This window comes from Procambarus clarkii, chromosome 65, assembly GCF_040958095.1.
Source record: "Procambarus clarkii isolate CNS0578487 chromosome 65, FALCON_Pclarkii_2.0, whole genome shotgun sequence".
Lineage (NCBI taxonomy): Eukaryota > Metazoa > Arthropoda > Malacostraca > Decapoda > Cambaridae > Procambarus > Procambarus clarkii.
In genome coordinates, this window is record NC_091214.1 from 18,258,577 (window position 1) to 18,281,902 (window position 23,326).

Below are 23,326 nucleotides of genomic sequence, written 5' to 3' on the forward strand. Positions count from 1 at the left end.
CGTCGCCCAAGGGCTGCATGCTGGCTACTGTGGGGGCAGTGGGGGGCACTCTCCTTACTTATACTGCTCCTCCAGGGCAACGCTTGCAAGCATTCACTCATCTTCACACAGACACACACACACGCACTTACACACACACAAACATCCCTTGTGGTTTGTTAGTGAATGTTGCAGTAGTCAAATACGTCCGAGGTTGTCTGGTGTCGAGCAGTGGCAGTGACTGACCGACGTCGCAGTGGGCTGTCTGCCACCCCACACAGTGTGTCACTACCACACCTCAGGCCCTCGCCCATCACACACCCTGGTGTTATCCTCCACAAACCGTAGTCACCCATAACCTATCACACGTCATGTCACCCGTAATCCAGTACACCATTGTGTCACCCAACACAGAGCATGGTGTCACCCGGAAGGTCAAAGAATCGCATTTGGTAACACTGGACCAGTTCTCTAGTGATAATGCCATAACATAACAGCCATGTACCTCTATGACGCTGCTCGATTCTTAGAGTTAGTCAAAAGTCGGTAACAACAGCTAGCCATATTTCAGAAAGATACTGGCACCACCACCAAAGATTTCCATCATTTAATGAGGCTCATCGGTTGTCTTCATTTCACAGGCACCCGCCGCCACGGTACACTGAGCTGTGTGGTGCTCAAGGGTAAACTTTCCTGTACAATTGTTGTCCTTAGTGTACAGACATTTACAGCCTGGTATTGCACACATGTTTTTCGTGGCTTCAGTCCACTGCCTTCACTAACTTTAAGATGTGTGGTTGATATCGTGTGTGAGTGAGGCGTAGAGCTGTCCATGTTGCTTCTCCATAGACGAGTATCGTAGTGGTGTGGTGCAGACACACACACGAGTGTTGTTGTTGCTGTTTTCGGGACGACAACGATCAAGGGATCGGATGTGCCCCAGCTGCCCGATAACGGGAAATAGCAGAGGGATGGGGTCCCTACAGTCTCTTCAGGCCACAGTCCCTAAAATCTCCTCAGACCACATACTTTACAGTCTCTTCAGGCCACGGACATGACGGATGAAGTGGAAGGTATGTCGAAGGATGTCATAACGGACGTCTTCGTCTCTCACACCTGCCCCGTCAAGGAGAACGGGAACTGTGTGGCGGGGAATATTCAATCTACGAACGGCACTCTGCAGTCTGACGCGAGCGCTATGAAATCGAGGGCAGTGAAGAAGAAGGTGTTCCACTGTATCGTCTTGGGTTGGACACCACTATATGATCGATATCCAACTGGAGGGCCTCAAGATATACCGGGGAACTCTTGGACGTAACCTTGTGATGGCCATGGCATAATAGGCAGCTAGGTGCAGCAGAGAACCCACCGTTATCTCTGTCTGTATGGCCTGTTTTACCACAGTTTACACAGCGTGGTGCATTATGGCAGGTGAGGCGACTGTGGCCCAATAGATGACAAGCATAGCATCGTAACACAGGAAAGTTGTAAGGCTGAACCTGATACGAGGGCCTGAGTAGTGCCACCCAGTCAGGGAGGGGCCCATCGAACTTTACATGGACCATGGATGTCGGCCCTGCTGCTCCACGAATCCTGGTAACTTCTAATAATCCCGCTGATGCACCGCCCTAACACCTGCAGAGCGGCCTGGATGTCAACCCCTTCAACACTCGGGTCAATTGGGCCAATCTTCCCATACCGGGTCCGACCGAGACTCTTCCTCCTGCGACAATACCTGTCGGCACCTGACAGGCCAGTCCCCCAACTTAATAATGTCGGATACACAGACGTGCGATAGAGCCTCCGTTCTAATGTGTAGCTTCAGTGCTGCACCCCTATCCAGGGTATGCACGGTCTCAGGCAGACAATGTGGCCAAAATACCGAAGCCTCAACTGCTGCACTTAAGGTACGAGGATTCGCAAACACACACTGTCCTGTTGCTGACCGGATTAGGACAACCACAAACAAGGAATGAGATACCACAAGAGGAAGGTCTTCTGAAGGCAAAGACATCCTCGTAGCATCTTGCTCTGGGGCAGCATCAGCCGACTCATTTTCCAACAGACGTTTTTCTCTCTGGGACTTGCTGTCAACGTTCATGACGCCCCCGCTCGGGGAGGCGTCCATTAGGGAGGCTCCGGCCTTCCCCGGTGCTGGGAGTCCCTGGGTAACTGCAGTGAGCACACACTGGCTCAAAGAAGCCAGCCGAGTTCAAAGATGAGCTCCAAATGAGGTGAGGAACGAAAACCTAGCCAGAAGCGTTCAACCCGCACGCCAAGATGGCCAACCCTCGATCGGGATGACCCACCTGTTCTGACACACATAGTTGTAGCGGTGTGTTGTAGCGGTGTGGCATGGACACACACACACAAGACGCGCCCTGCAAGTAATTCTTGGTCGCTGCTACGGGGAATTATCCTTCCTCGCTCACATGGTTCTCTCCTGCTGCATCATCTTGTAATTACCCCGAGTGTGACGAAGCGCTGCCACTACGAGACATCTTTCACGTGTGCAAGACATTATACATTTGAATTTGAGAAGCTATTATCTTCTCGGCTTGCCGCCGCCTTTTGAAAATGACTCCCTTACTCAAAACTACTATGACGTATTAGAGTCCAACAGATAGAACAACAAATCAAAACGAGTGAGTAAAATAAAACGCCGTTATCTGTTGTGGACGTGAGTGTGAGCCTCAGAGCTTCCGCCTTACTCTGCGGGTTTTACAGTCTTCAGATAACTTACATCTACAGTTCTACAGAGAAGACTCGTTACCCTCATTCTAAATGTAAGCTACGGGGTTACGAGAGACTTAAGGGAGAGCTTAGGAACAGAGGAGACAGTCCAGGAGGAATATTGTCTGTAGTGCCCCAGATACAAGAGTCTGACAGTCAAGACTGGTTCTGTAGTAATGAGAGTCAATCAGTCATGCTCAAAGTATGAAGTGCTAAGAGACATTTACAAAGAAGATCAAAATAAGAGCAGGGAGAACTAACACAGGACTCTATAATGAAGGGATAAGAGCAGGGAGAACTAACACAGGACTCTATAATGAAGGGATAAGAGCAGGGAGAACTAACACAGGACTCTATAATGAAGGGATAAGAGCCATTCTCAAAGTGCTGGAGTCCATATTAGAGGTGCACAAGGCGGAAATAAGTGCTAGAGCTCGAGACAGTTGACACACATAAGTCCCTAAGTGACAAAGAAGTCGAGAGGTGGCCTACTGCTAGAGGGGGGTGTGGAGGGTGCAGCCTACAGCTGTGTAGGGGGAGGGTGCTGGCATACCCGGAGTCGACGGAGGCGAAGACCCAGGTCTCCGGGAAACGGGTTCGGGCGGCTACTTTAGGGTTGGGCACCAGGGTGGCCTCCGGCACCTGTGATTCCATGGCCCTAAGGTCCCGAGGGTCGTCCAGTATCGTCCGGTAGTACACTAGAGCCAAGCAGGAGTTAGTACAAAGGTTAGTACACCACAACACCACCGTCACACACATTAGTACAAAGGTTAGTACACCACCGTCACACACATTAGTACAAAGGTTAGTACACCACAACACCACCGTCACACACATTAGTACAAAGGTTAGTACACCACCGTCACACACATTAGTACAAAGGTTAGTACACCACAACACCGTCACACACATTAGTACAAAGGTTAGTACACCACACACACACACACACACACACACACACACACATTAATATCAACCACAATGCTGGTGGTGGAGCCTCCACACGAGGCTCGGGGTTAACAGTGTAGTAACATGGCAGAACACGAGGGATACAATGTCATGTAGTGTCATCCTACTGTATCTTCTAAACTACAGTGTTACTGTGTTAGTATACTTCAGCATCTAATCACACACACACTCATCGTAACTAAATTTACCAGTACCCAAGCGGTAGATTTGATGCCTAGCTTCCATTAGGTACAAGTGCCTGCAGGCGAGGCCCTCGAGGCGTATGAGGCAAGACCCAATATAACAGCACAGAGCCTGTACACACTCGGAGCCTCAGCCTTACTCAACAACACCCAAACTGACCTAAACACTCGCCGTTGGTGCCTCATTCCTCCTCATAACTCACAAATGGAAGGAGCAGTCCCACCTTTTGTTTATAGTTGAAATTCTTAGTTTACACAACACAAGAAAACCCTAGCATTTCACCTGCATTTTAAGCTTTATTTGAACAAAAATTAAGTATATATATTTTAATTGATAGTATCAATGACAAGAGGGCTCACAATATGACAATACTGAGAGGTGCCGGCCATTCTCCTATTATTGTATACTATGAAAACGTTGAACATAAACAGATTTAATAAAGGTGACGAGAGAATATATATATATATATATATATATATATATATATATATATATATATATATATATATATATATATATATATATATATATATATATAATATATATATATATATATATATATATATATATATATATATATATATATATATATATATATATATACAATTATTTATATAATTTTATATCGTGAAGAAATATTAAGAATTTTTGCGGTGCATTTTTTGGGGCAGAAAAATTTATATTTCAAAACATCATTCATGGGCTTAACTCCTAATTAATTTCCTTCCATCCGATGTTAATTAAATTGTCTAATAGGCAGTCCAATAATATATGTGTTTTCTAAATACTCAACATATATAACTTTTCTTTATATTTAATACAAATCTAGAATTTTAGTTTTTCTTTATAACACGTATAATCAAATTAGGTTTTTACAATCGATAGACAAATATTTATATTATCATAGAATCTGCCTTTATATATTAGATATATAAATATATTTGCAAAAATTCTCTAATATCTATAACGTATCTTGAAAATAATTAAAATTATGTATCAAAGGTGGGAATGCCCCATCAAGTGGGATTTGTTTGTTCAAGTCGAAACTAATTGGGTTTGTATGTCAGTGTATTATTAGTGAAGTTGCTTGAAGGTTAAGACAAGCAAAGATTACAACATTCAAGCAGAGTATATGCTACTACAACACTCTGTTTCCAACATGCCACCACACATACATCATGATACACTACACCACACTTAGGCTACACTACACTACAACACTCACTAGGCTGCCATACAACACACTAGCTTATAATACAACACACTCAATAGACTACACTACATCACACACACAAGACTATAATACAACACACTAGGCTACAATACAACACACTAGGCTACAATACGACACACTAGGCTACAAGACACTCACTAGACTATAATACAACACACTAGGCTACAATACATCACTAAGCATCAATACATCACACTCACTAGACTACAATACAACACACACAAGAATACAAAACATCAGACTCACTACGCTACAACACAAAACACTAATAAATCAAAATTTTGCTACTTTTGGTATAAATTAGACTGAAATCTTAAAAGAAATCTATCTTTAGTTAGGTAATATTAACTAACACAAGACTTTTTGAGCTAATATTTGCTAGATGAACATTCCGAAAAAAGGAGAAAACCCTTTTTTCTTCAATATTCAGCCAAGTTTTTTTTTTAAGGTTACTATACAATATTTCAGTTCAACTTTTGCAACAGTGGGAAAAAATAGTCAAAACGGCCCAGCTTGAGTAATATAACTCACGTTTGCAACAGTTTATGCAACTTTAAACAGGGCTTCGTTTCGTCAGATATGGCTGTTAGTGTAATTGGGATATTTGAACCAGTCGACAATTAAAGAGTTTAAAGAGCTAGGACAAACCATCCTTCTGTTTAGATAGTGCCTATTGTGACATTCGTCAATAGTCACGAATTCGAGCATTCTTAGCTTTTATAGTAGTATACTGACTAGTAAGGAATTCTTTTTCAAATGAAGCATATATAGTGTACAATGTTTATATTTTGGGTCACGTGGTGCACAATGTTTATATTTTGGGCCACGTGGTGCACAATGTTTATATTTTGGGCCACGTGCTGCGCAATGTTTATATTTTGGGCCACGTGGTGCACAATGTTTATATTTTGGGCCACGTGCTGCACAATGTTTATATTTTGGGCCACGTGCTGCGCAATGTTTATATTTTGGGCCACGTGGTGCACAATGTTTATATTTTGGGCCACGTGCTGCACAATGTTTATATTTTGGGCCACGTGCTGCACAATGTTTATATTTTGGGCCACGTGCTGCACAATGTTTATATTTTGGGCCACGTGCTGCACAATGTTTATATTTTGGGCCACGTGGTGCACAATGTTTATATTTTGGGCCACGTGCTGCACAATGTTTATATTTTGGGCCACGTGCTGCACAATGTTTATATTTTGGGCCACGTGCTGCACAATGTTTATATTTTGGGCCACGTGGTGCACAATGTTTATATTTTGGGCCACGTGGTGCTTCAGCTCTGCCACTTGTATCAAGTCTGACCTCGAGGCACCATAGTTACAGCTGCTAAACATTCTTCCAGCGTTTTATGCTGCCATATACTACCTTACCTTGAGGTTACCTTGAGGTGCTTCCGGGGCTTAGCGTCCATGCGGCCCGGTCGTCGACCAGGCCTCCTGGTTGCTGGACTGATCAACCAGGCTGTTGGACGCGGCTGCTCGCAGCCTGACGTATGGGTCACAGCCTGGTTGATCAGGTATAGATTACTAGCCTGTAATGCTGCAATATACTAGCTCGTTATACTGCAATATCCTAGCCTGTAATGCTGTTATATCCTAGCCAATAATGCTGCTATATCCTTGCCTGTAATGCTGCCATATTCTAGTGTGCATTATTGCTCTAATGTAGCTTGAAGTATCCTCATTCTAGCCTGTCCATCAACCATGGATGGACAAAGGGAGAATGAAGCAACTGTCTTCCCAAGCCGTTCTCCATCAACTCTTCCTAATTATAAGCATGTGTGCTCTTCTTGGGGCAAATTTTTAAGACGAACATATTCATCACAATTATCAGTACTAAAATCCATAGGAGCCGTGATGAGGATTCGAACCTCAGCGCTGGGTATGCCCAGCTGGCGCATAGGTTTGAATCTGTATCACTGCTCCCTCGGATTTTCTCATTGATACTTATGTTAATGTGATTTCTCTCTGTGTAATATCAATAATACAACACAAACATTACATAACAGCCATATGTGACTCTGTACCCACGCCGAGCAAACATTCATCTTGTACACTACTGTTTAACTACCAAGGTTGTCAAGCAACCTGTCCTCTTAAAAATAACGTCGCTTTTGGCCGTTTACTCGTATGGCCGAATATGGACGTAATTTGAAAATTAAAAAAAAATGAAAATAAATTTGGGATTTTTTTTTTTTCAACAACAGTAAGTTAAGGGTCCTCTGATAAGTTAGGTGGGCAGGAAATTCTCATAAAGTTTAAAAACAGTATGAAAAACGTTAATTGAAAGTTTCCTCTTCTAACCTTACCGAGTAAGCCGGACGACTCAAACAGAAAATGTAACAGTACGTCACTTTTGTGAGTCGATTTCATTTCAAATTACGTCCAAATTTGGCCATAGTGCGCATACCAGCCAAAAGTGACGTTATTTTTAAGAGGACGGGTTGTGTCAAGAGGCAAGTGAAGAGAGGCGGACGGCGGTAGGTGAGGGCCAAGCTGGCGCTCACAGGACAACCTGTCCTCTTAAAAAAATTACGTCATTTTTGGCTCGTATGCGCACTATTGGCCTAATTTGGACGTAATTTGAAATGAAATCGACTCACAAAAGTGACGTACTGTTCCGTTTTCTGTTTGAGTCGACCGGCTTACTCGGTAAGGTTAGAAGAGGAAACTTTCAATTAACGTTTTTCATAACGTTTTGAAACTTTATGAGAATTTCCTGCCCACCTAACCTATCAGAGGACCCTTAACTTACTGTTGTTGAAAAAAAAATCCCAAATTTATTTTCATTTTTTTTTCATTTTCAAATTACGTCCACTTTCGGCCATACGGGCAAACGGCCAAAAGCGACGTTATTTTTAAGAGGACAGGTTGGCCCTTGCTCACAGAAAGGGGCTGGTGCTCACAGAAAGGGGCTGGTGCTCACAGAAAGGGGCTGGTGCTCACAGAAAGGGGCTGGTGCTCACAGAAAGGGACTGGTGCTCACAAAAAGGGGCTGGTGCTCACAGAAAGGGACTAGTGCTCACAGAAAGGGGCTGGTGCTCATAGAAAGGGACTAGTGCTCACAGAAAGGGGCTGGTGCTCACAGAAAGGGGCTGGTGCTCACAGAAAGGGACTAGTGCTCACAGAAAGGGACTGGTGCTCACAGAAAGGGACTGGTGCTCACAGAAAGGGACTAGTGCTCACAGAAAGGGGCTGGTGCTCACAGAAAGGGACTGGTGCTTACAGAAAGGGACTAGTGCTCACAGAAAGGGACTGGTGCTCACAGAAAGGGACTGGTGCTCACAGAAAGGGACTAGTGCTCACAGAAAGGGGCTGGTGCTCACAGAAAGGGACTGGTGCTCACAGAAAGGGGCTGGTGCTCACAGAAAGGGACTAGTGCTCACAGAAAGGGACTGGTGCTCACAGAAAGGGACTGGTGCTCACAGAAAGGGACTAGTGCTCACAGAAAGGGACTGGTGCTCACAGAAAGGGGCTGGTGCTCACAGAAAGCAATGATACTCACAGAAGGGGTTGAAGTCGTATACGAGGCCATTGGTAAGGACAACTACACCAGCGTTCTGCAACAAAAGGGTCTCCTATTGACTATCGCGGCTACTCCAACCTTACAGATATCTACGTTACAAATACCTGTTAGTACAGAATACTAACACGTGGTCACATTCACGGGCCACGTTATCCGGGAGCTACAGAAGTCATCAAATATAGCAACGCTAAAAATACAATACTGTATTCTAAAAATAGTTTCCTAAATGGTAGTATATCAATATTACTTGCATTACAATCCTTGTAGGGTTTACACTACATTTATTACAACTATGTTTTCTAAAATACATCAACGTCCATATGCAGGCGATGAGTCACAATAACGTGGCTGAAGTATGTTGACCAGACCACACACTAGAAGGTGAAGGGACGACGACGTTTCGGTCCGTCCTGGACCGTTCTCAAGTCGATTGACAATCGACTTGAGATCCAGGACGGACCGAAACGTCGTCGTCCCTTCACCTTCTAGTGTGTGGTCTGGTCAACATATCAACTTCCACTATGTATATATGCAGTGAGACTGGTTAGTTACGAGAGTACCATCACTGTTATACACGACGGTACCTTAGCTGCCTGGTATGGCAGTAGCATCACTACCAGGTACTCACTGTTATACACGACGGTACCTTAGCTGCCTGGTATGGCAGTAGCATCACTACCAGGTACTCACTGTTATACACGACGGTACCTTAGCTGCCTGGTATGGCAGTAGCATCACTACCAGGTACTCACTGTTATACACGACGGTACCTTAGCTGCCTGGTATGGCAGTAGCATCACTACCAGGTACTCACTGTTATACACGACGGTACCTTAGCTGCCTGGTATGGCAGTAGCATCACTACCAGGTACTCACTGTTATACACGACGGTACCTTAGCTGCCTGGTATGGCAGTAGCATCACTACCAGTCAGTACAGGGAAGCAAGGTGGGTACCAACACTGCCCTTGACCATGTTGTTTAAGAATCGCTACCTGAAACAAAAAGTTCCAAGTAGCACGGGCTATGATGAGCCCGTAGACTTTGAGAAGTGTTCTCAACTGACCTTGAAGACATCATTGGCTGTGGTGGTGCCGTGCCAGTTGAAGAGGGCTCGCTTGCGGCGACTGAGGGTGTACCACGGGCCCTCCAGGTTCCTCCTGCCGGGGTCGTACTTCTCCAGTTCCTCCACAACCTCCTCCTGCAACACACGTGTGGTAACAACTCCCGCGCCACGACACACCCACCCTACATAATTATACCCCTCAACGCAAAGTGATGCCGCCATCCTATCTTTTCTCTGACCTCTTCCTGCCCTCAAATTCACTTTCTACGTCAATCATTGGTGTTTAAGGATTAAACCGTCTCATTATCCTTCACCCGCTCAATCTTACAAATGACGCGTGGCGTCTTTCCCCTGACATTTGTTACAGTTAGTCTACCCATGGAGCACCACATATTCCTGTTAGTTCGTTTAGCATGCCTCAACTGCCTTATGATGCCACGCTAGCACTCCGCCTGTAGACACGAGGCTCCGGCCCTACGGCTCCTCAAGCCCAGTAGCCTAGCCTTCTCCTCCTCCACCTTCCCCAACGGTGCTTTCAGAAGAGCTCGAAACATCGAGGATGCTTTCAGATGCATCCACCGACTATACCCTACAAATATATGCAAAATAACAATGCATTTTTTATTTTAAAATCTATACCATAAAATTTTGAATCTTTTGAGAGAATATTTGTTTAATGTATGGTTCCTATATGCACTGACTAGGTCACTTTGGGTCTCCCGGGTGACCTGGTGCCTAGAACGGGTCTCTTGAGACACAAGTGTGTGACGAAACAGTGGTCACACTGACATACGAGTGATGTAGCCCGTCGCACTCACCTGCGAGAGGTGGTTAGCATTGGCCAGCAAGAGCGCCCTCTGGTCGACGGCAAGGAGCCCGACGAAGGCGTTGGGTCTGGTGGTGACGGTGATGGACACGTCCTCGCCTGGCGCCACTGAGGCTGGTGTCAAGTTCACAGATACCTGTAAACACTGGTGTGTTAAGTCTCTGCAACACTGGTCGGTTAGTCTCTGTAAACACTGGTTGGTTAGTCCCTGCAACACTGGTCGGTTAGTCCCTGCAACACTGGTGTGTTAGTCTCTGCAAACACTGGTCGGTTAGTCCCTGCAACAATGGCTTTTTAATTCCTCACTTTTAATTCATTTTTTCACGATACAAGTATACAATGGAAGGGTGGAGTGCTTAGGTGGTTGGGAAGAGCAGGAGGCAGCCGAGGACACATCACCTCGGCAGTTGATTGACAGTTGAGAGGCGGGACCAAAGAGCCAAAGCTCAACCCCCGCAAACACAACTAGGTGAGTACCTGCTGGTGAATCCTTGTGACAGACAAGTACCGTACATGACTTGAGTGCCGATGAGTGCCAAGCCTGTGTCAACACCTGACTGCTTGCAACACCATGAGCTCTTCATCAAACATGTGTCACAGAGTCCAATAACTGTGTTAGTGTATGTTTATGTGGTATATATACATCCTTCTCTGTAAATGCCTATGACTTACCTATGTTTGTATGATATACACACATACTTCTCTCTAAATGTGTGTGCGCTTGTACGACATGTTTGTGTGTGAAAAGACACTTGCTAGTGTGCAAACATGCAAACAATTCGATATAAAACTGCAGAATGAATATATTATATATGACAATGTCAGACCACGGAGGAAAAATGAAACAGGAATTTCCTTAAGTACTTTCGTATATTAATACATCTTCAGAAGGAGTCAAACTTCAGACTCCTTCTGAAGATGTATTAATATACGAAAGTACTTAAGGAAATTCCTGTTTCATTTTTCCTCCGTGGTCTGACATTGTCACATTTTTAATCACGTGTTTATTTTCGTGATATATACACACATATTATATATGTATATATATGCCCTAAGGTAACTGCAAGTATATAACGTGCGAAGTGGAAAGCCTACCTCATTCTGGATGGCTCCAGCAACAGCGAAGTGGAGGGAGTCTGCCACAATTTCTCCGTCGTCTCGGACGTAGTAGACGAGCAGGCGCGCCCTCGGAGCCATGGACGCCGTCGCTACGAACCTGTTCAAGGCGAGAGGCGTCATCAACGTTAGTGGGCTGTGTCAGTATCATCAACGTTAGTGGGCTGTGTCATTAGCATCAACGTTAGTGGGCTGTGTCAGTAGCATCAACGTTAGTGGGCTGTGTCAGTATCATCAACGTTAGTGGGCTGTGTCAGTATCATCAACGTTAGTGGGCTGTGTCAGTAGCATCAACGTTAGTGGGCTGTGTCAGTAGCATCAACGTTAGTGGGCTGTGTCAGTAGCATCAACGTTAGTGGGCTGTGTCAGTATCATCAACGTTAGTGGGCTGTGTCGGTATCATCAACGTTAGTGGGCTGTGTCGGTATCATCAACGTTAGTGGGGCTGTGTCAGTATCATCAACGTTAGTGGGCTGTGTCAGTATCATCAACGTTAGTGGGCTGTGTCAGTATCATCAACGTTAGTGGGCTGTGTCGGTATCATCAACGTTAGTGGGCTGTGTCGGTATCATCAACGTTAGTGGGCTGTGTCGGTATCATCAACGTTAGTGGGGCTGTGTCAGTATCATCAACGTTAGTGGGCTGTGTCAGTATCATCAACGTTAGTGGGCTGTGTCAGTATCATCAACGTTAGTGGGCTGTGTCAGTATCATCAACGTTAGTGGGCTGTGTCAGTATCATCAACGTTAGTGGGGCTGTGTCAGTAGCATCAACGTTAGTGGGGCTGTGTCAGTATCATCAACGTTAGTGGGCTGTGTCAGTATCATCAACGTTAGTGGGCTGTGTCAGTATCATCAACGTTAGTGGGTTGTGTCAGTATCATCAACGTTAGTGGGGCTGTGTCAGTAGCATCAACGTTAGTGGGGCTGTGTCAGTATCATCAACGTTAGTGGGCTGTGTCGGTATCATCAACGTTAGTGGGCTGTGTCAGTATCATCAACGTTAGTGGGCTGTGTCAGTATCATCAACGTTAGTGGGCTGTGTCAGTAGCATCAACGTTAGTGGGCTGTGTCAGTATCATCAACGTTAGTGGGGCTGTGTCAGTAGCATCAACGTTAGTGGGCTGTGTCAGTATCATCAACGTTAGTGGGGCTGTGTCAGTAGCATCAACGTTAGTGGGCTGTGTCAGTATCATCAACGTTAGTGGGGCTGTGTCAGTAGCATCAACGTTAGTGGGCTGTGTCAGTATCATCAACGTTAGTGGGCTGTGTCAGTATCATCAACGTTAGTGGGCTGTGTCGGTACTGTGCTTGCATAGTGACAATACGCACACTATTCACATCACTTAACGGGTTGGATATACGCATGTGTGTGGCTACACGCAAGACTTCACGCCCTGGGGAGGACCCATCTGAAATGTGTGAGTGGCACCATGAGGACCCACCTGAAGGTGTGAGTGGTGACCCATGAGGACCCACCTGAAGGTGTGAGTGGTGACCCATGAGGACCCACCTGAAGGTGTGAGTGGCACCATGAGGACCCACCTGAAGGTGTGAGTGGCACCATGAGGACCCACCTGAAGGTGTGAGTGGCACCATGAGGACCCACCTGAAGGTGTGAGTGGCACCATGAGGACCCACCTGAAGGTGTGAGTGGTGACCCATGAGGACCCACCTGAAGGTGTGAGTGGCACCATGAGGACCCACCTGAAGGTGTGAGTGGTGACCCATGAGGACCCACCTGAAGGTGTGAGTGGCACCATGAGGACCCACCTGAAGGTGTGAGTGGCACCATGAGGACCCACCTGAAGGTGTGAGTGGCACCATGAGGACCCACCTGAAGGTGTGAGTGGCGCTATAAGGACCCACCTGAAGGTGTGAGTGGCACCATAAGGACCCACCTGAAGGTGTGAGTGGCACTATAAGGACCCACCTGAAGGTGTGAGTGGCACCATAAGGACCCACCTGAAGGTGTGAGTGGCACTATAAGGACCCACCTGAAGGTGTGAGTGGCACTATGAGGACCCACCTGAAGGTGTGAGTGGCACTATGAGGACCCACCTGAAGGTGTGAGTGGCGCTATAAGGACCCACCTGAAGGTGTGAGTGGTGACCCATGAGGACCCACCTGAAGGTGTGAGTGGCACTATGAGGACCCACCTGAAGGTGTGAGTGGCACTATGAGGACCCACCTGAAGGTGTGAGTGGTGACCCATGAGGACCCACCTGAAGGTGTGAGTGGTGACCCATGAGGACCCACCTGAAGGTGTGAGTGGCACTATAAGGACCCACCTGAAGGTGTGAGTGGCACCATGAGGACCCACCTGAAGGTGTGAGTGGTGACCCATGAGGACCCACCTGAAGGTGTGAGTGGCACCATGAGGACCCACCTGAAGGTGTGAGTGGCACTATAAGGACCCACCTGAAGGTGTGAGTGGCACCATGAGGACCCACCTGAAGGTGTGAGTGGCACTATGAGGACCCACCTGAAGGTGTGAGTGGCACTATGAGGACCCACCTGAAGGTGTGAGTGGCACCATGAGGACCCACCTGAAGGTGTGAGTGGTGCCCTGGTGAGCCTGGAGAGTGTCAGCAAAGAGGACGTCTCCTCGACCGATAACCTCGTAGACGAAGTGGATCATATTCTGCGTGGCGTTGAGTTCCACCTCCACGGCATCTCCCACCTGCAAGTTAACAACATCAACAGTTCACTTGGTCATGGTGCCAAGGGCCACTCACCAGGGGGCAGGGGATACGAAAGGAAGGTCGGAGCTGTAAGGGGGGGGGGGAAGGGAACTATGAGGAGGAAGCGCCCAGCCATTACGACTATATAGCACTGGGAAGGGGTCAGGATAAGGATTTGGGATGGGACGGGGGGGAAAGGAATGGTGCCCAACCACTTGGACGGTCGAGGATTGAACAGCGACCTGCATGACGCGAGACCGTCGCTCTACCGTCCAGCCCAAGTGGTTGAGCAAGGGGTGGGGGGTGGGGGGGGGGGGTATGGGAGTAGTCCTTAGAGGTCAACTCATATCACGTCATGGGTCAACTGATATTGACATCCTGATGTCAGATAATAGCCCGGATAGAGCAGGTGGTTGTACTCACTGACACTGAGAATAAACCTTAAACAAATGCTATTTTGTTAACTTATCTTCCACTGTCTGAGGTCATCAAAGGTCAAACCAATTCATCACAAGAAACTACCCGCCAAACACACACCGAAACTACGACGTTGGTACAACGTTCGAAAACGTTTTAACACCTCCTAACCAGTTATAACAACCAATATAGCAAGTTGTAACAACGTTCTAATACGTCATAAACACGTTAAGCCAAGATGTAACAACTTTATTACAAGTTGTAACAAGCGGAAAATAGAGACAGTTTCGGTTTGTGTTTCCAGGGTAATGACCTACAGCCAAGCTTGCCCCATAATGTATCCCGGATATCAACACATATTGACCCCCAGTGAAGGGTCAGTATATGTGTCGGGTCTGGGGGATCACTATATCTCCGTCGGTGGGTCAGAGGTTAACACATGTCACAGGTCAAGACATGTCACAGGTTCAGGGCTAACACGTATAATTGGTACGGAGTGCAACAGAGGTCAGAGGTCAACAGCTGCCAATAAGATCATCCATGGCCACAAATGCGGGTCATTACTAACTTTCCTGACAAATGAACGCTTAACAAATCACTAATAATAATGATAATATAATATATAATATATAATAATATAAAATAATATAAATAATAATATATAATATATAATTAATATAAATAAATATATAATATAATAAATAATATAATAAATAGATATTATATAATAATATAAATATTTCAACCCATATTAAAATACTATATTAAAGGCAGTATTAATTTCAGTGGTCATTCAAATCCTTAAATGAAAGATAAATGCCGAGAGGAGCCATGTTAAGGGTGTGAAATATAACATGATTACTGAACATGATGAAGAGGTAATGAGGAACAGGTTAGTGCTGGGGTCTGGCGAGTGTGGGCTGGGAGGGGTCCAGGTAGTGTGGCACTACAGGGGTCTAGGGTGTGGCACCAGGAGGGCCAGGGGAATGTGGCGCCAGTAGAGGGGGGGGGGCAGAGTAATGTGGCTCAAGAGGGGGGGGTGGCAAGGAATAGTGTGACACCAGGAGAGGGAGAGGGCCAGAGTAGTGTGGCACCACGAGTGAGGGAGGGACCAACCAAGATGGTGTGACACCAGGAGAGGGAGAGGGCCAGAGTAGTGTGGCACCACGAGTGAGGGAGGGACCAACCAAGATGGTGTGACACCAGGAGAGGGAGGGGGCCAGAGTAGTGTGGCACCACGAGTGAGGGAGGGACCAACCAAGATGGTGTGACACCAGGAGAGGGAGGGGGCCAGAGTAGTGTGGCACCACGAGTGAGGGAGGGACCAACCAAGATGGTGTGACACCAAAGGAGCTGGAAGCACCAACGTACCAACACCGAGGTGTTGAGGGAGACTTCGACCACCACCACCACCACCACCACCGTCGTGCTGGTGGTGTGTGCCGAGGCGCCACACACACACAGGAGGAGGAGGGTGGTGCCAGGGGGCAGGAGAAGCAAGCCGTGCAACAATAACAGATCACAGTGCAGTTGCAGCGTGCGGCCAGTGAGACAGTGACACGCCCTCGTGAAGCTTACCAACTATGGAGGCTCTTCAACACCTTCACGAACACTCAACAGGCTAACTTGTTGCTATTATGTCACTTGTGAGATGCTTGTCGAGCCATTACAACCACACATGTTTAGTAATTATTACAAGTGTTGAGTTAGGTCAAAATCATGCTAGTTAACTCGTTAAGGGAAGCTACTCCATCTTGAGAAGCAAGGTATCAGTAAAATTGCAGTTTTCGTGGTGTAGTGGTAAGACACTCGCCTGGCGTTTAGCGAGCGCTTTGTCCTGGGTTCGTATCCTGGCCGGGGAGGATTTACTGGGTGCCAAGCCTTAACTATAGCCTCTGTTTACCCAACAGTAAAATGGTTATCTGGACCTAGATTCACGAAGCAGTTACGCAAACACTTACGAACCTGTCCATCTTTTCTCAATCTTTGACGGCTTTGGTTACATTTATTAAACAGTTTACAAGTATGAAAACTTGCCAATCAATTGTTGTTATTGTTACAAACAGCCTCCTGGTGCTTCGGAGCTCATTAACTGTTTAATAATTGTAAACAAAGCCGGCAAAGATTGAGAAAAGATGGACAGGTTCGTAAGTGCTTGCGTAACTGCTTTCGTGAATCTAGCTCCTGGTTGTTAAACAATTTGGTGGGTGGTATTCCGGGGAACACAGGAAGAAGGACTTGCCCGAAACGCTACGCGTGCTGGTGGCTGTACAAGACTGTAACAACTCTTGTGTATGTAAAAAGCTTTACTAGACAAGTCTCAAGACATTTAATAGACAATTTGGTCAATAATTTCTTAAAAATATTTTTGAAAAACAGGCAAGGATAAGAAAGTAATGTAGTAGGCATCCATCAGTCTCAGGAGACTATGGAGTTGCGCTCTGGTTGTCGGTGAGGAGTGGCCTCTCCAGGGCGCAAAGCCAGGGTAGGTTGATACGGGGGAGAAGCTGTTACCCATGCAGCAGGTCCCCCCCCCTTCTCCACGGCGCTGAAAGTCTCCAATGGAAAGACATACGCCAATACAATACGAGTGCCAATACAATACGAGTGCCAATACAATACGAGTGCCAATACAATACGAGTGCCAATACAATACGAGTGCCAATACAATACGAGTGCCAATACAATACGAGTGCCAATACAATACGAGTGCCAATACAATACGAGTGCCAATACAATATGTCAATATGAGTGACATACAACTAGTGTTATTCTTGAACACCCAAGAATTTAAACTACCTGCCATGTATAACAGGTTGTTTCATACGCTACCAAGAAGCAACCTTATTGCAAGGAGGGAAGTTAAGACGCAAGTCCAGAAAACAAATAATCAATACGAGGAAAACCCGTTCTTGTTGTCTGAAAATTAGAAGATAACCTCGACCCTGTTATTAAGACGGAAGCGAGCTCCTTTGTGTAGCGGAGAGCTGGAATTAGATTGTCTTAACAGCAGCACTATAAGGGGGTTGTACACCATGCTCCAGGTTCGATCCCCGGTGGAGGCGGACACAAATGGGCAGAGTTTCTTTCATCTGATGCGCCTGTACATCTAGCAGTAAATAGGTACTTGGGAGTTAGACAGCTGCTACGGGGCTGCTTCCTGGGGGATGTGTAACAAAAAAGGAGGCCTGGTCGAGGACCGGGCCGCGGGGACGCTAAGCCCCGAAATCATCTCAAGATAACCTGAGAATAGATCTCCTGTGCCGGGTGAGTACGACGGGGCTCGCCATAGTCTGTGCTGCTAGCAACTTGTTGTTGGCAGCAAAGGGGTGATGATACACAGTGTGGCAGCAAAGGGGTGATGATACACAGTGTGGCAGCAAAGGGGTGATGATACACAGTGTGGCAGCAAAGGGGTGATGATACACAGTGTGGCAGCAACAGGGAGAAGCTACACAGTGTGGCAGCAAAGGGGTGATGATACACAGTGTGGCAGCAACAGGGAGAAGCTACATAGTGTGGCAACAAAGGGGTGATGATACATAGTGTGGCAGCAACAGGGGTGATGATACACAGTGTGGCAGCAACAGGGGTGATGATACAGTGTGGCAGCAAAGGGGTGATGATACATAGTGTGGCAGCAACAGGGAGAAGCAACAGTGTGGCAACAAAGGGGTGATGATACATAGTGTGGCAGCAACAGGGAGAAGCAACAGTGTGGCAACAAAGTAGTGTAGAGGTTGTAACGTACCAATTCCGTAGTGGTGAGGGAGACCTCTACCTCGTCGCCGACCTGTTGACGCCACGAGGAGCCATGCAGTGAGGAGGGAGGGAGGGAGGAGGTTGACAGGAGTGAGAGAGAGAGAGAGAGAGAGAGAGAGAGAGAGAGAGAGAGAGGGAAGAGGTTAACCATGCATCATTATAAGAGGTCATACTGCACCACCAACATGCAGCAACTGGTACAATGACATTTCCGCTTCTTGGAAACAAGGAATCTGAGCTGCCGGCCGTTATGAGGAGTAATAAGTTATTACGAGTCATTTAGAGACATTAGAAAAGTCATTAATAAACAAGATCAAATACAAGACAAAGATCATTTGGTTAAAAGGTTGATTGAAACTATTTGTTGTTTATAATTACATAATGGAAGATCTTGTATTAACAAAGGAAATGTTGACTCATTTGCATGCTAATTATGGCGTCTTGTTATTCATTAGTTTATTTAATATGAAAAAAGATAGTTCTCTGAAGTACGGATATACATTTTGGATTTGGAAAATCATGTTTTTTTTACGAGCAAAGAATTTTTGAAAAGGGGGGGGGGGTATTTAATTAGAAGATTGGCTGCTTATCTATAGAGATTTCTCATAAGTTATCATTTTTTTATATTTAGTAATGGATAATTTTAGATATCAAACTTTCTAAAAGATGGAGAATAGGTCTATCATTATATCATGAACATTAGAATGTATTTTGTATTATGGGGAAGTGTTTGGGGAATGGGTGGGGGGGGGACCTAAATTGTGCACCCTCATTATGTCATCACATTCATTCCATTCCACGTGTGGGATGACCCATTCCACGTGTGGGATGACCCATTCCACGTGTGGGATGACCCATTCCACGTGTGGGATGACCCATTCCACGTGTGGGATGACCCATTCCACGTGTGGGATGACCCATTCCACGTGTGGGATAACCCATTCCACGTGTGGGATAACCCATCCCACGTGTGGAATAACCCATCCCACGTGTGGGATGACCCATTCCACGTGTGGGATAACCCATCCCACGCGTGGGATAACCCATCCCACGTGTGGGCTAACCCATCCCACGTGTGGGATAACCCATCCCCACACATGGAATGAAACGAATACGAATGAATGTTTCAGGCACGTTGTGACATTCTCCATAAATTGTAATTTTTTCCAAGTACTTTTAACATACATAGAGCTCTATTGGAGTGACTGACTAGAGCGTCCTCTATTGCCCCAACTACTGCCTCCCTGGAACTGGAACTGAATAACAAGTCGTTCTGTCTTCAACTAACACGATCCATTATATTAGAATTCAGTGTTAAAGGTTTTTGTTAAAAGCTCTACTTATGAGAAAGTTCACGTTGACTCCCAGTACCGATGACAGAAGGTTGTCCTCTGTAGGGAAAACGTCCCAGTGTGGGACTTGCCAGTGTTGGACTTGCCAGTGTGGGACTTGCCAGTGTGGGACTTGCCAGTGTGGGACTCTTAGGCTGCAAGCGAGTCCCCAACTGAGGTCAGTGTGAGGACTAACACTCCAACCCGTTCTCGCACTTGCTTATAGTCAATATTGGCTTATTTAATAAGTGCATATATGACATACTAATTGGTTGTGAATATTTTAGTTTACCTTGAAAAGCTTCATAGAAAACACCGACCTCACCTAACCTTCTTAGTATGTTAAGATAAGCATCTTATTGCTTCTTAACACTCAGGGGTCACACATGTCGTAATACTTCACCCATTAGCAGGTACGGTGACCTACGGTATTATTTTAAACAAGTTCTGTAACACAGGAAGCCTTCTGTTCTAAGGAAAGTACTTGGATCAACGTTAAGTTCTTTCTCAAGAGAGTTCTTTGCGAGGTCTGGGATGTGTGTGTGGGGTTCCCGGAGGTGTAGTTGGGACTATATAGGAATTATAGGAACTAAACTAAATTTGGAAACTTTTACAGGACTCCACAGAATTAAAAAAAGATAAATTAACAAAAGACTGAGCTATAAGGAAAGAATTGACACCACTTGGGGCAGCTTTAAGCATCTCTAAGATATACTAAAGCTTCTTGGAGAAGAGTCTGAAGGTGACTGAAGACGCCGAGGAAGAAGCAAGACCTACCTTAGGGTTCTGGGTGATAAGGGTGGCCTGCAGGAAGGCGTTGGTGGGACTCTGAGCTCTAATGATGTCCCCGAGCCACTGGGTGAGCTCGAGGTAGCGAGCCTCCAGAGCCAGGCTCAACACGTCATCGTCGAGGGGCGGGAGGAACTCCAGGGTGATGATACCTGTGGGGGGGATGACGTGCACCTTCTCGGTGAAGTCCTCCTGGTTCCTGGTGAAGGTATGTCTCACCGTTACCTCCCCCGATGTCACCGGCGTGTCGTCCTGGTACGATACTTTTAACTGCCGGAAGACAATAGTAATTACCTAAGTGTAATTACCTAAGTGTAATTACCTAAGTGTAATTACCTAAGTGTAATTACCTAAGTGTAATTACCTAAGTGTAGTTACAAGATGAGAGCTACGCTCGTGGTGTCCCGTCTTCCCAGTACTCTGCTTTGAAACTACAACTAATTGAAACTAGTGTAGACGATGAGACACAATAACGTCGCTCAAGATACCGTGACCCAGCCACACATCACAAGATGGAGGGAATGACGACGTGTCGGTCCCTCGTGGACCATTCTCAAGTCGTATCAAGTCAGATACAACTTGATAATGGTCTATGGGGAACCAAAACGTCGTCGCTTCGCCATCTTCTAAGTTGTTGTTTGGTCATCATTTTGTTATAGATAAATTACGGCATCGTAATTTCCTGGTATATTTGACGGGAAGGGAAGGGAACTATGAAGAGGAAGCGCCAAGCCATTACGACTATATAGCACTGGGAAGGGGTCAAGATAAGGATTTGGGATGGGACGGGGGAAAGGAATGGTACCCAACCACTTGGACGGTCGGGGATTGAACACCGACCTGCATGAAGCGAGACCGTCGCTCTACCGTCCAGCCCAAGTGGTTGGACGATATTTGACGGGAACGTTTGGTTTCAAAAATATATTGGTTAGGTATACGAGTGAGGAAGGTGGATTACAATGGGACGTGGCTAGTACGGGCCATCCGGCTACCTGCCGACCTCTAATGTTGTAATGTTTACAGAGATGTGTTCCACCTGCTTGTTGAGGCAGGCAGACAAGACATGAACACGAGTGTCGTGCAGGAAGCTGACAACTTACGAAAGCTGTGTACTTGAGGCCCGGCTTGAAGCTGTCGGAGGTGCGGATGAGCTTGAGGGCGTACGGGTAGCGGTAGACGGTGAGCCGCGAGGTGGCGTTCTGCACGCGTCCCGTCAAGCTCCTCCTCCACGTAGGCCGTCACCTCCAGCTCCCGCGCGTAGTCACCCTTCAGCCTGCAACACGTCAACACGTCAACACGTCAACAAGGTCATATTCACTGATTGATAAAGATTAAGCCACCCAAGAGGTGGCACGGGCATGAATAGCCCGTAAGTCATATTCACTAACATTTACTCTCGTAAATATAACCTGCACCAGTTCATTATATGTCACCCTTCAGCCTGCAACACGGCCCACGTCACCAAGGTCATATTCACTAACATTTACTCTCGTAAATATCACCTGCAGCAGTTCACCATTATATTTATCATCGCAAAATGAAATTTAATGTGTCTAGGACATTCGGCAGCAAGTGGGCGTGAATCTGTGTCCCATAGACACAGATGTGTTGACCTCGGGACACAGTGCATCTGTGTCTCACCTCCGAGGAGGGCAGAAATTACCTGTTACTCTAGCCTTTTGGGATACATGTTATTTTCTCAATAGACTTACTTTTAATTGACTCTCACCGTGGGATGGCGTCAGTTTGTCAGACTTCCATGGGAGTCACCTAAGATTAACGAACTCACCCGAGGTCCACCTTGGGAGGCGACACTCACCCGAGGTCCACCTTGAGAGGGGAAGACTCACCCGAGGTCCACCTTGAGAGGGGAGACTCACCCGAGGTCCACCTTGAGAGGCGACACTCACCCGAGGTCCACCTTGAGAGGGGAAGACTCACCTGGCGTCACCTTGGAGGTCGATGACAATGTCAGCCTTGCCCTTCATCTGCTTCACCACTCTGATGGGGTCGTCGTAGGGCGCCTGTAGGTAGCCGTACTTGTAGGTGGGCGTCACCTGCAGGGTGACCTCCCCCTTGACCGGCCGCCCGTAAGTGTACCTGGCCGGGGAACATCACATCAGGTCACCACAAGGTCACAGTCATCACTTACAACACCACAACACATTCCCTCAGGCACGAAAGTAGACATTATTTGTAGATAAAGTTTGGTCTGTGAGTCTTTAACATTATTTGTAGATGAAGTTTGGTCTGTGAGTCTTTAACATTATTTGTAGATAAAGTTTGGTCTGTGTGTCTTTAACATTATTTGTAGATGAAGTTTGGTCTGTGAGTCTTTAACATTATTTGTAGATGAAGTTTGGTCTGTGAGTCTTTAACATTATTTGTAGATGAAGTTTGGTCTGTGAGTCTTTAACATTATTTGTAGATAAAGTTTGGTCTGTGAGTCTTTAACATTATTTGTAGATAAAGTTTGGTCTGTGTGTCTTTAACATTATTTGTAGATAAAGTTTGGTCTGTAAGTCTTTAACATTATTTGTAGATAAAGTTTGGTCTGTGAGTCTTTAACATTATTTGTAGATGAAGTTTGGTCTGTGAGTCTTTAACATTATTTGTAGATGAAGTTTGGTCTGTGAGTCTTTAACATTATTTGTAGATGAAGTTTAGTCTGTGAGTCTTTATCAACTCGAGCGATTGTTACG

At 46.1% G+C, this 23,326-nt stretch overlaps 1 protein-coding gene across 1 annotated transcript in view; it reads right to left on the reverse strand.

The window, feature by feature from the left end:
• The window catches only part of LOC123771108 (thioester-containing protein 1 allele R1), a 103,975-nt gene that overhangs the window by 22,904 nt on the left and 57,745 nt on the right, over positions 1 to 23,326 (reverse strand). Inside the window, 10 exon segments of the mRNA XM_069309493.1 lie at positions 3,266 to 3,410; positions 8,615 to 8,669; positions 9,701 to 9,835; positions 10,519 to 10,662; positions 11,622 to 11,742; positions 14,191 to 14,324; positions 20,613 to 20,894; positions 21,725 to 21,841; positions 21,843 to 21,897; positions 22,566 to 22,724. Coding sequence (XP_069165594.1) covers positions 3,266 to 3,410; positions 8,615 to 8,669; positions 9,701 to 9,835; positions 10,519 to 10,662; positions 11,622 to 11,742; positions 14,191 to 14,324; positions 20,613 to 20,894; positions 21,725 to 21,841; positions 21,843 to 21,897; positions 22,566 to 22,724 — 1,347 coding nt within the window.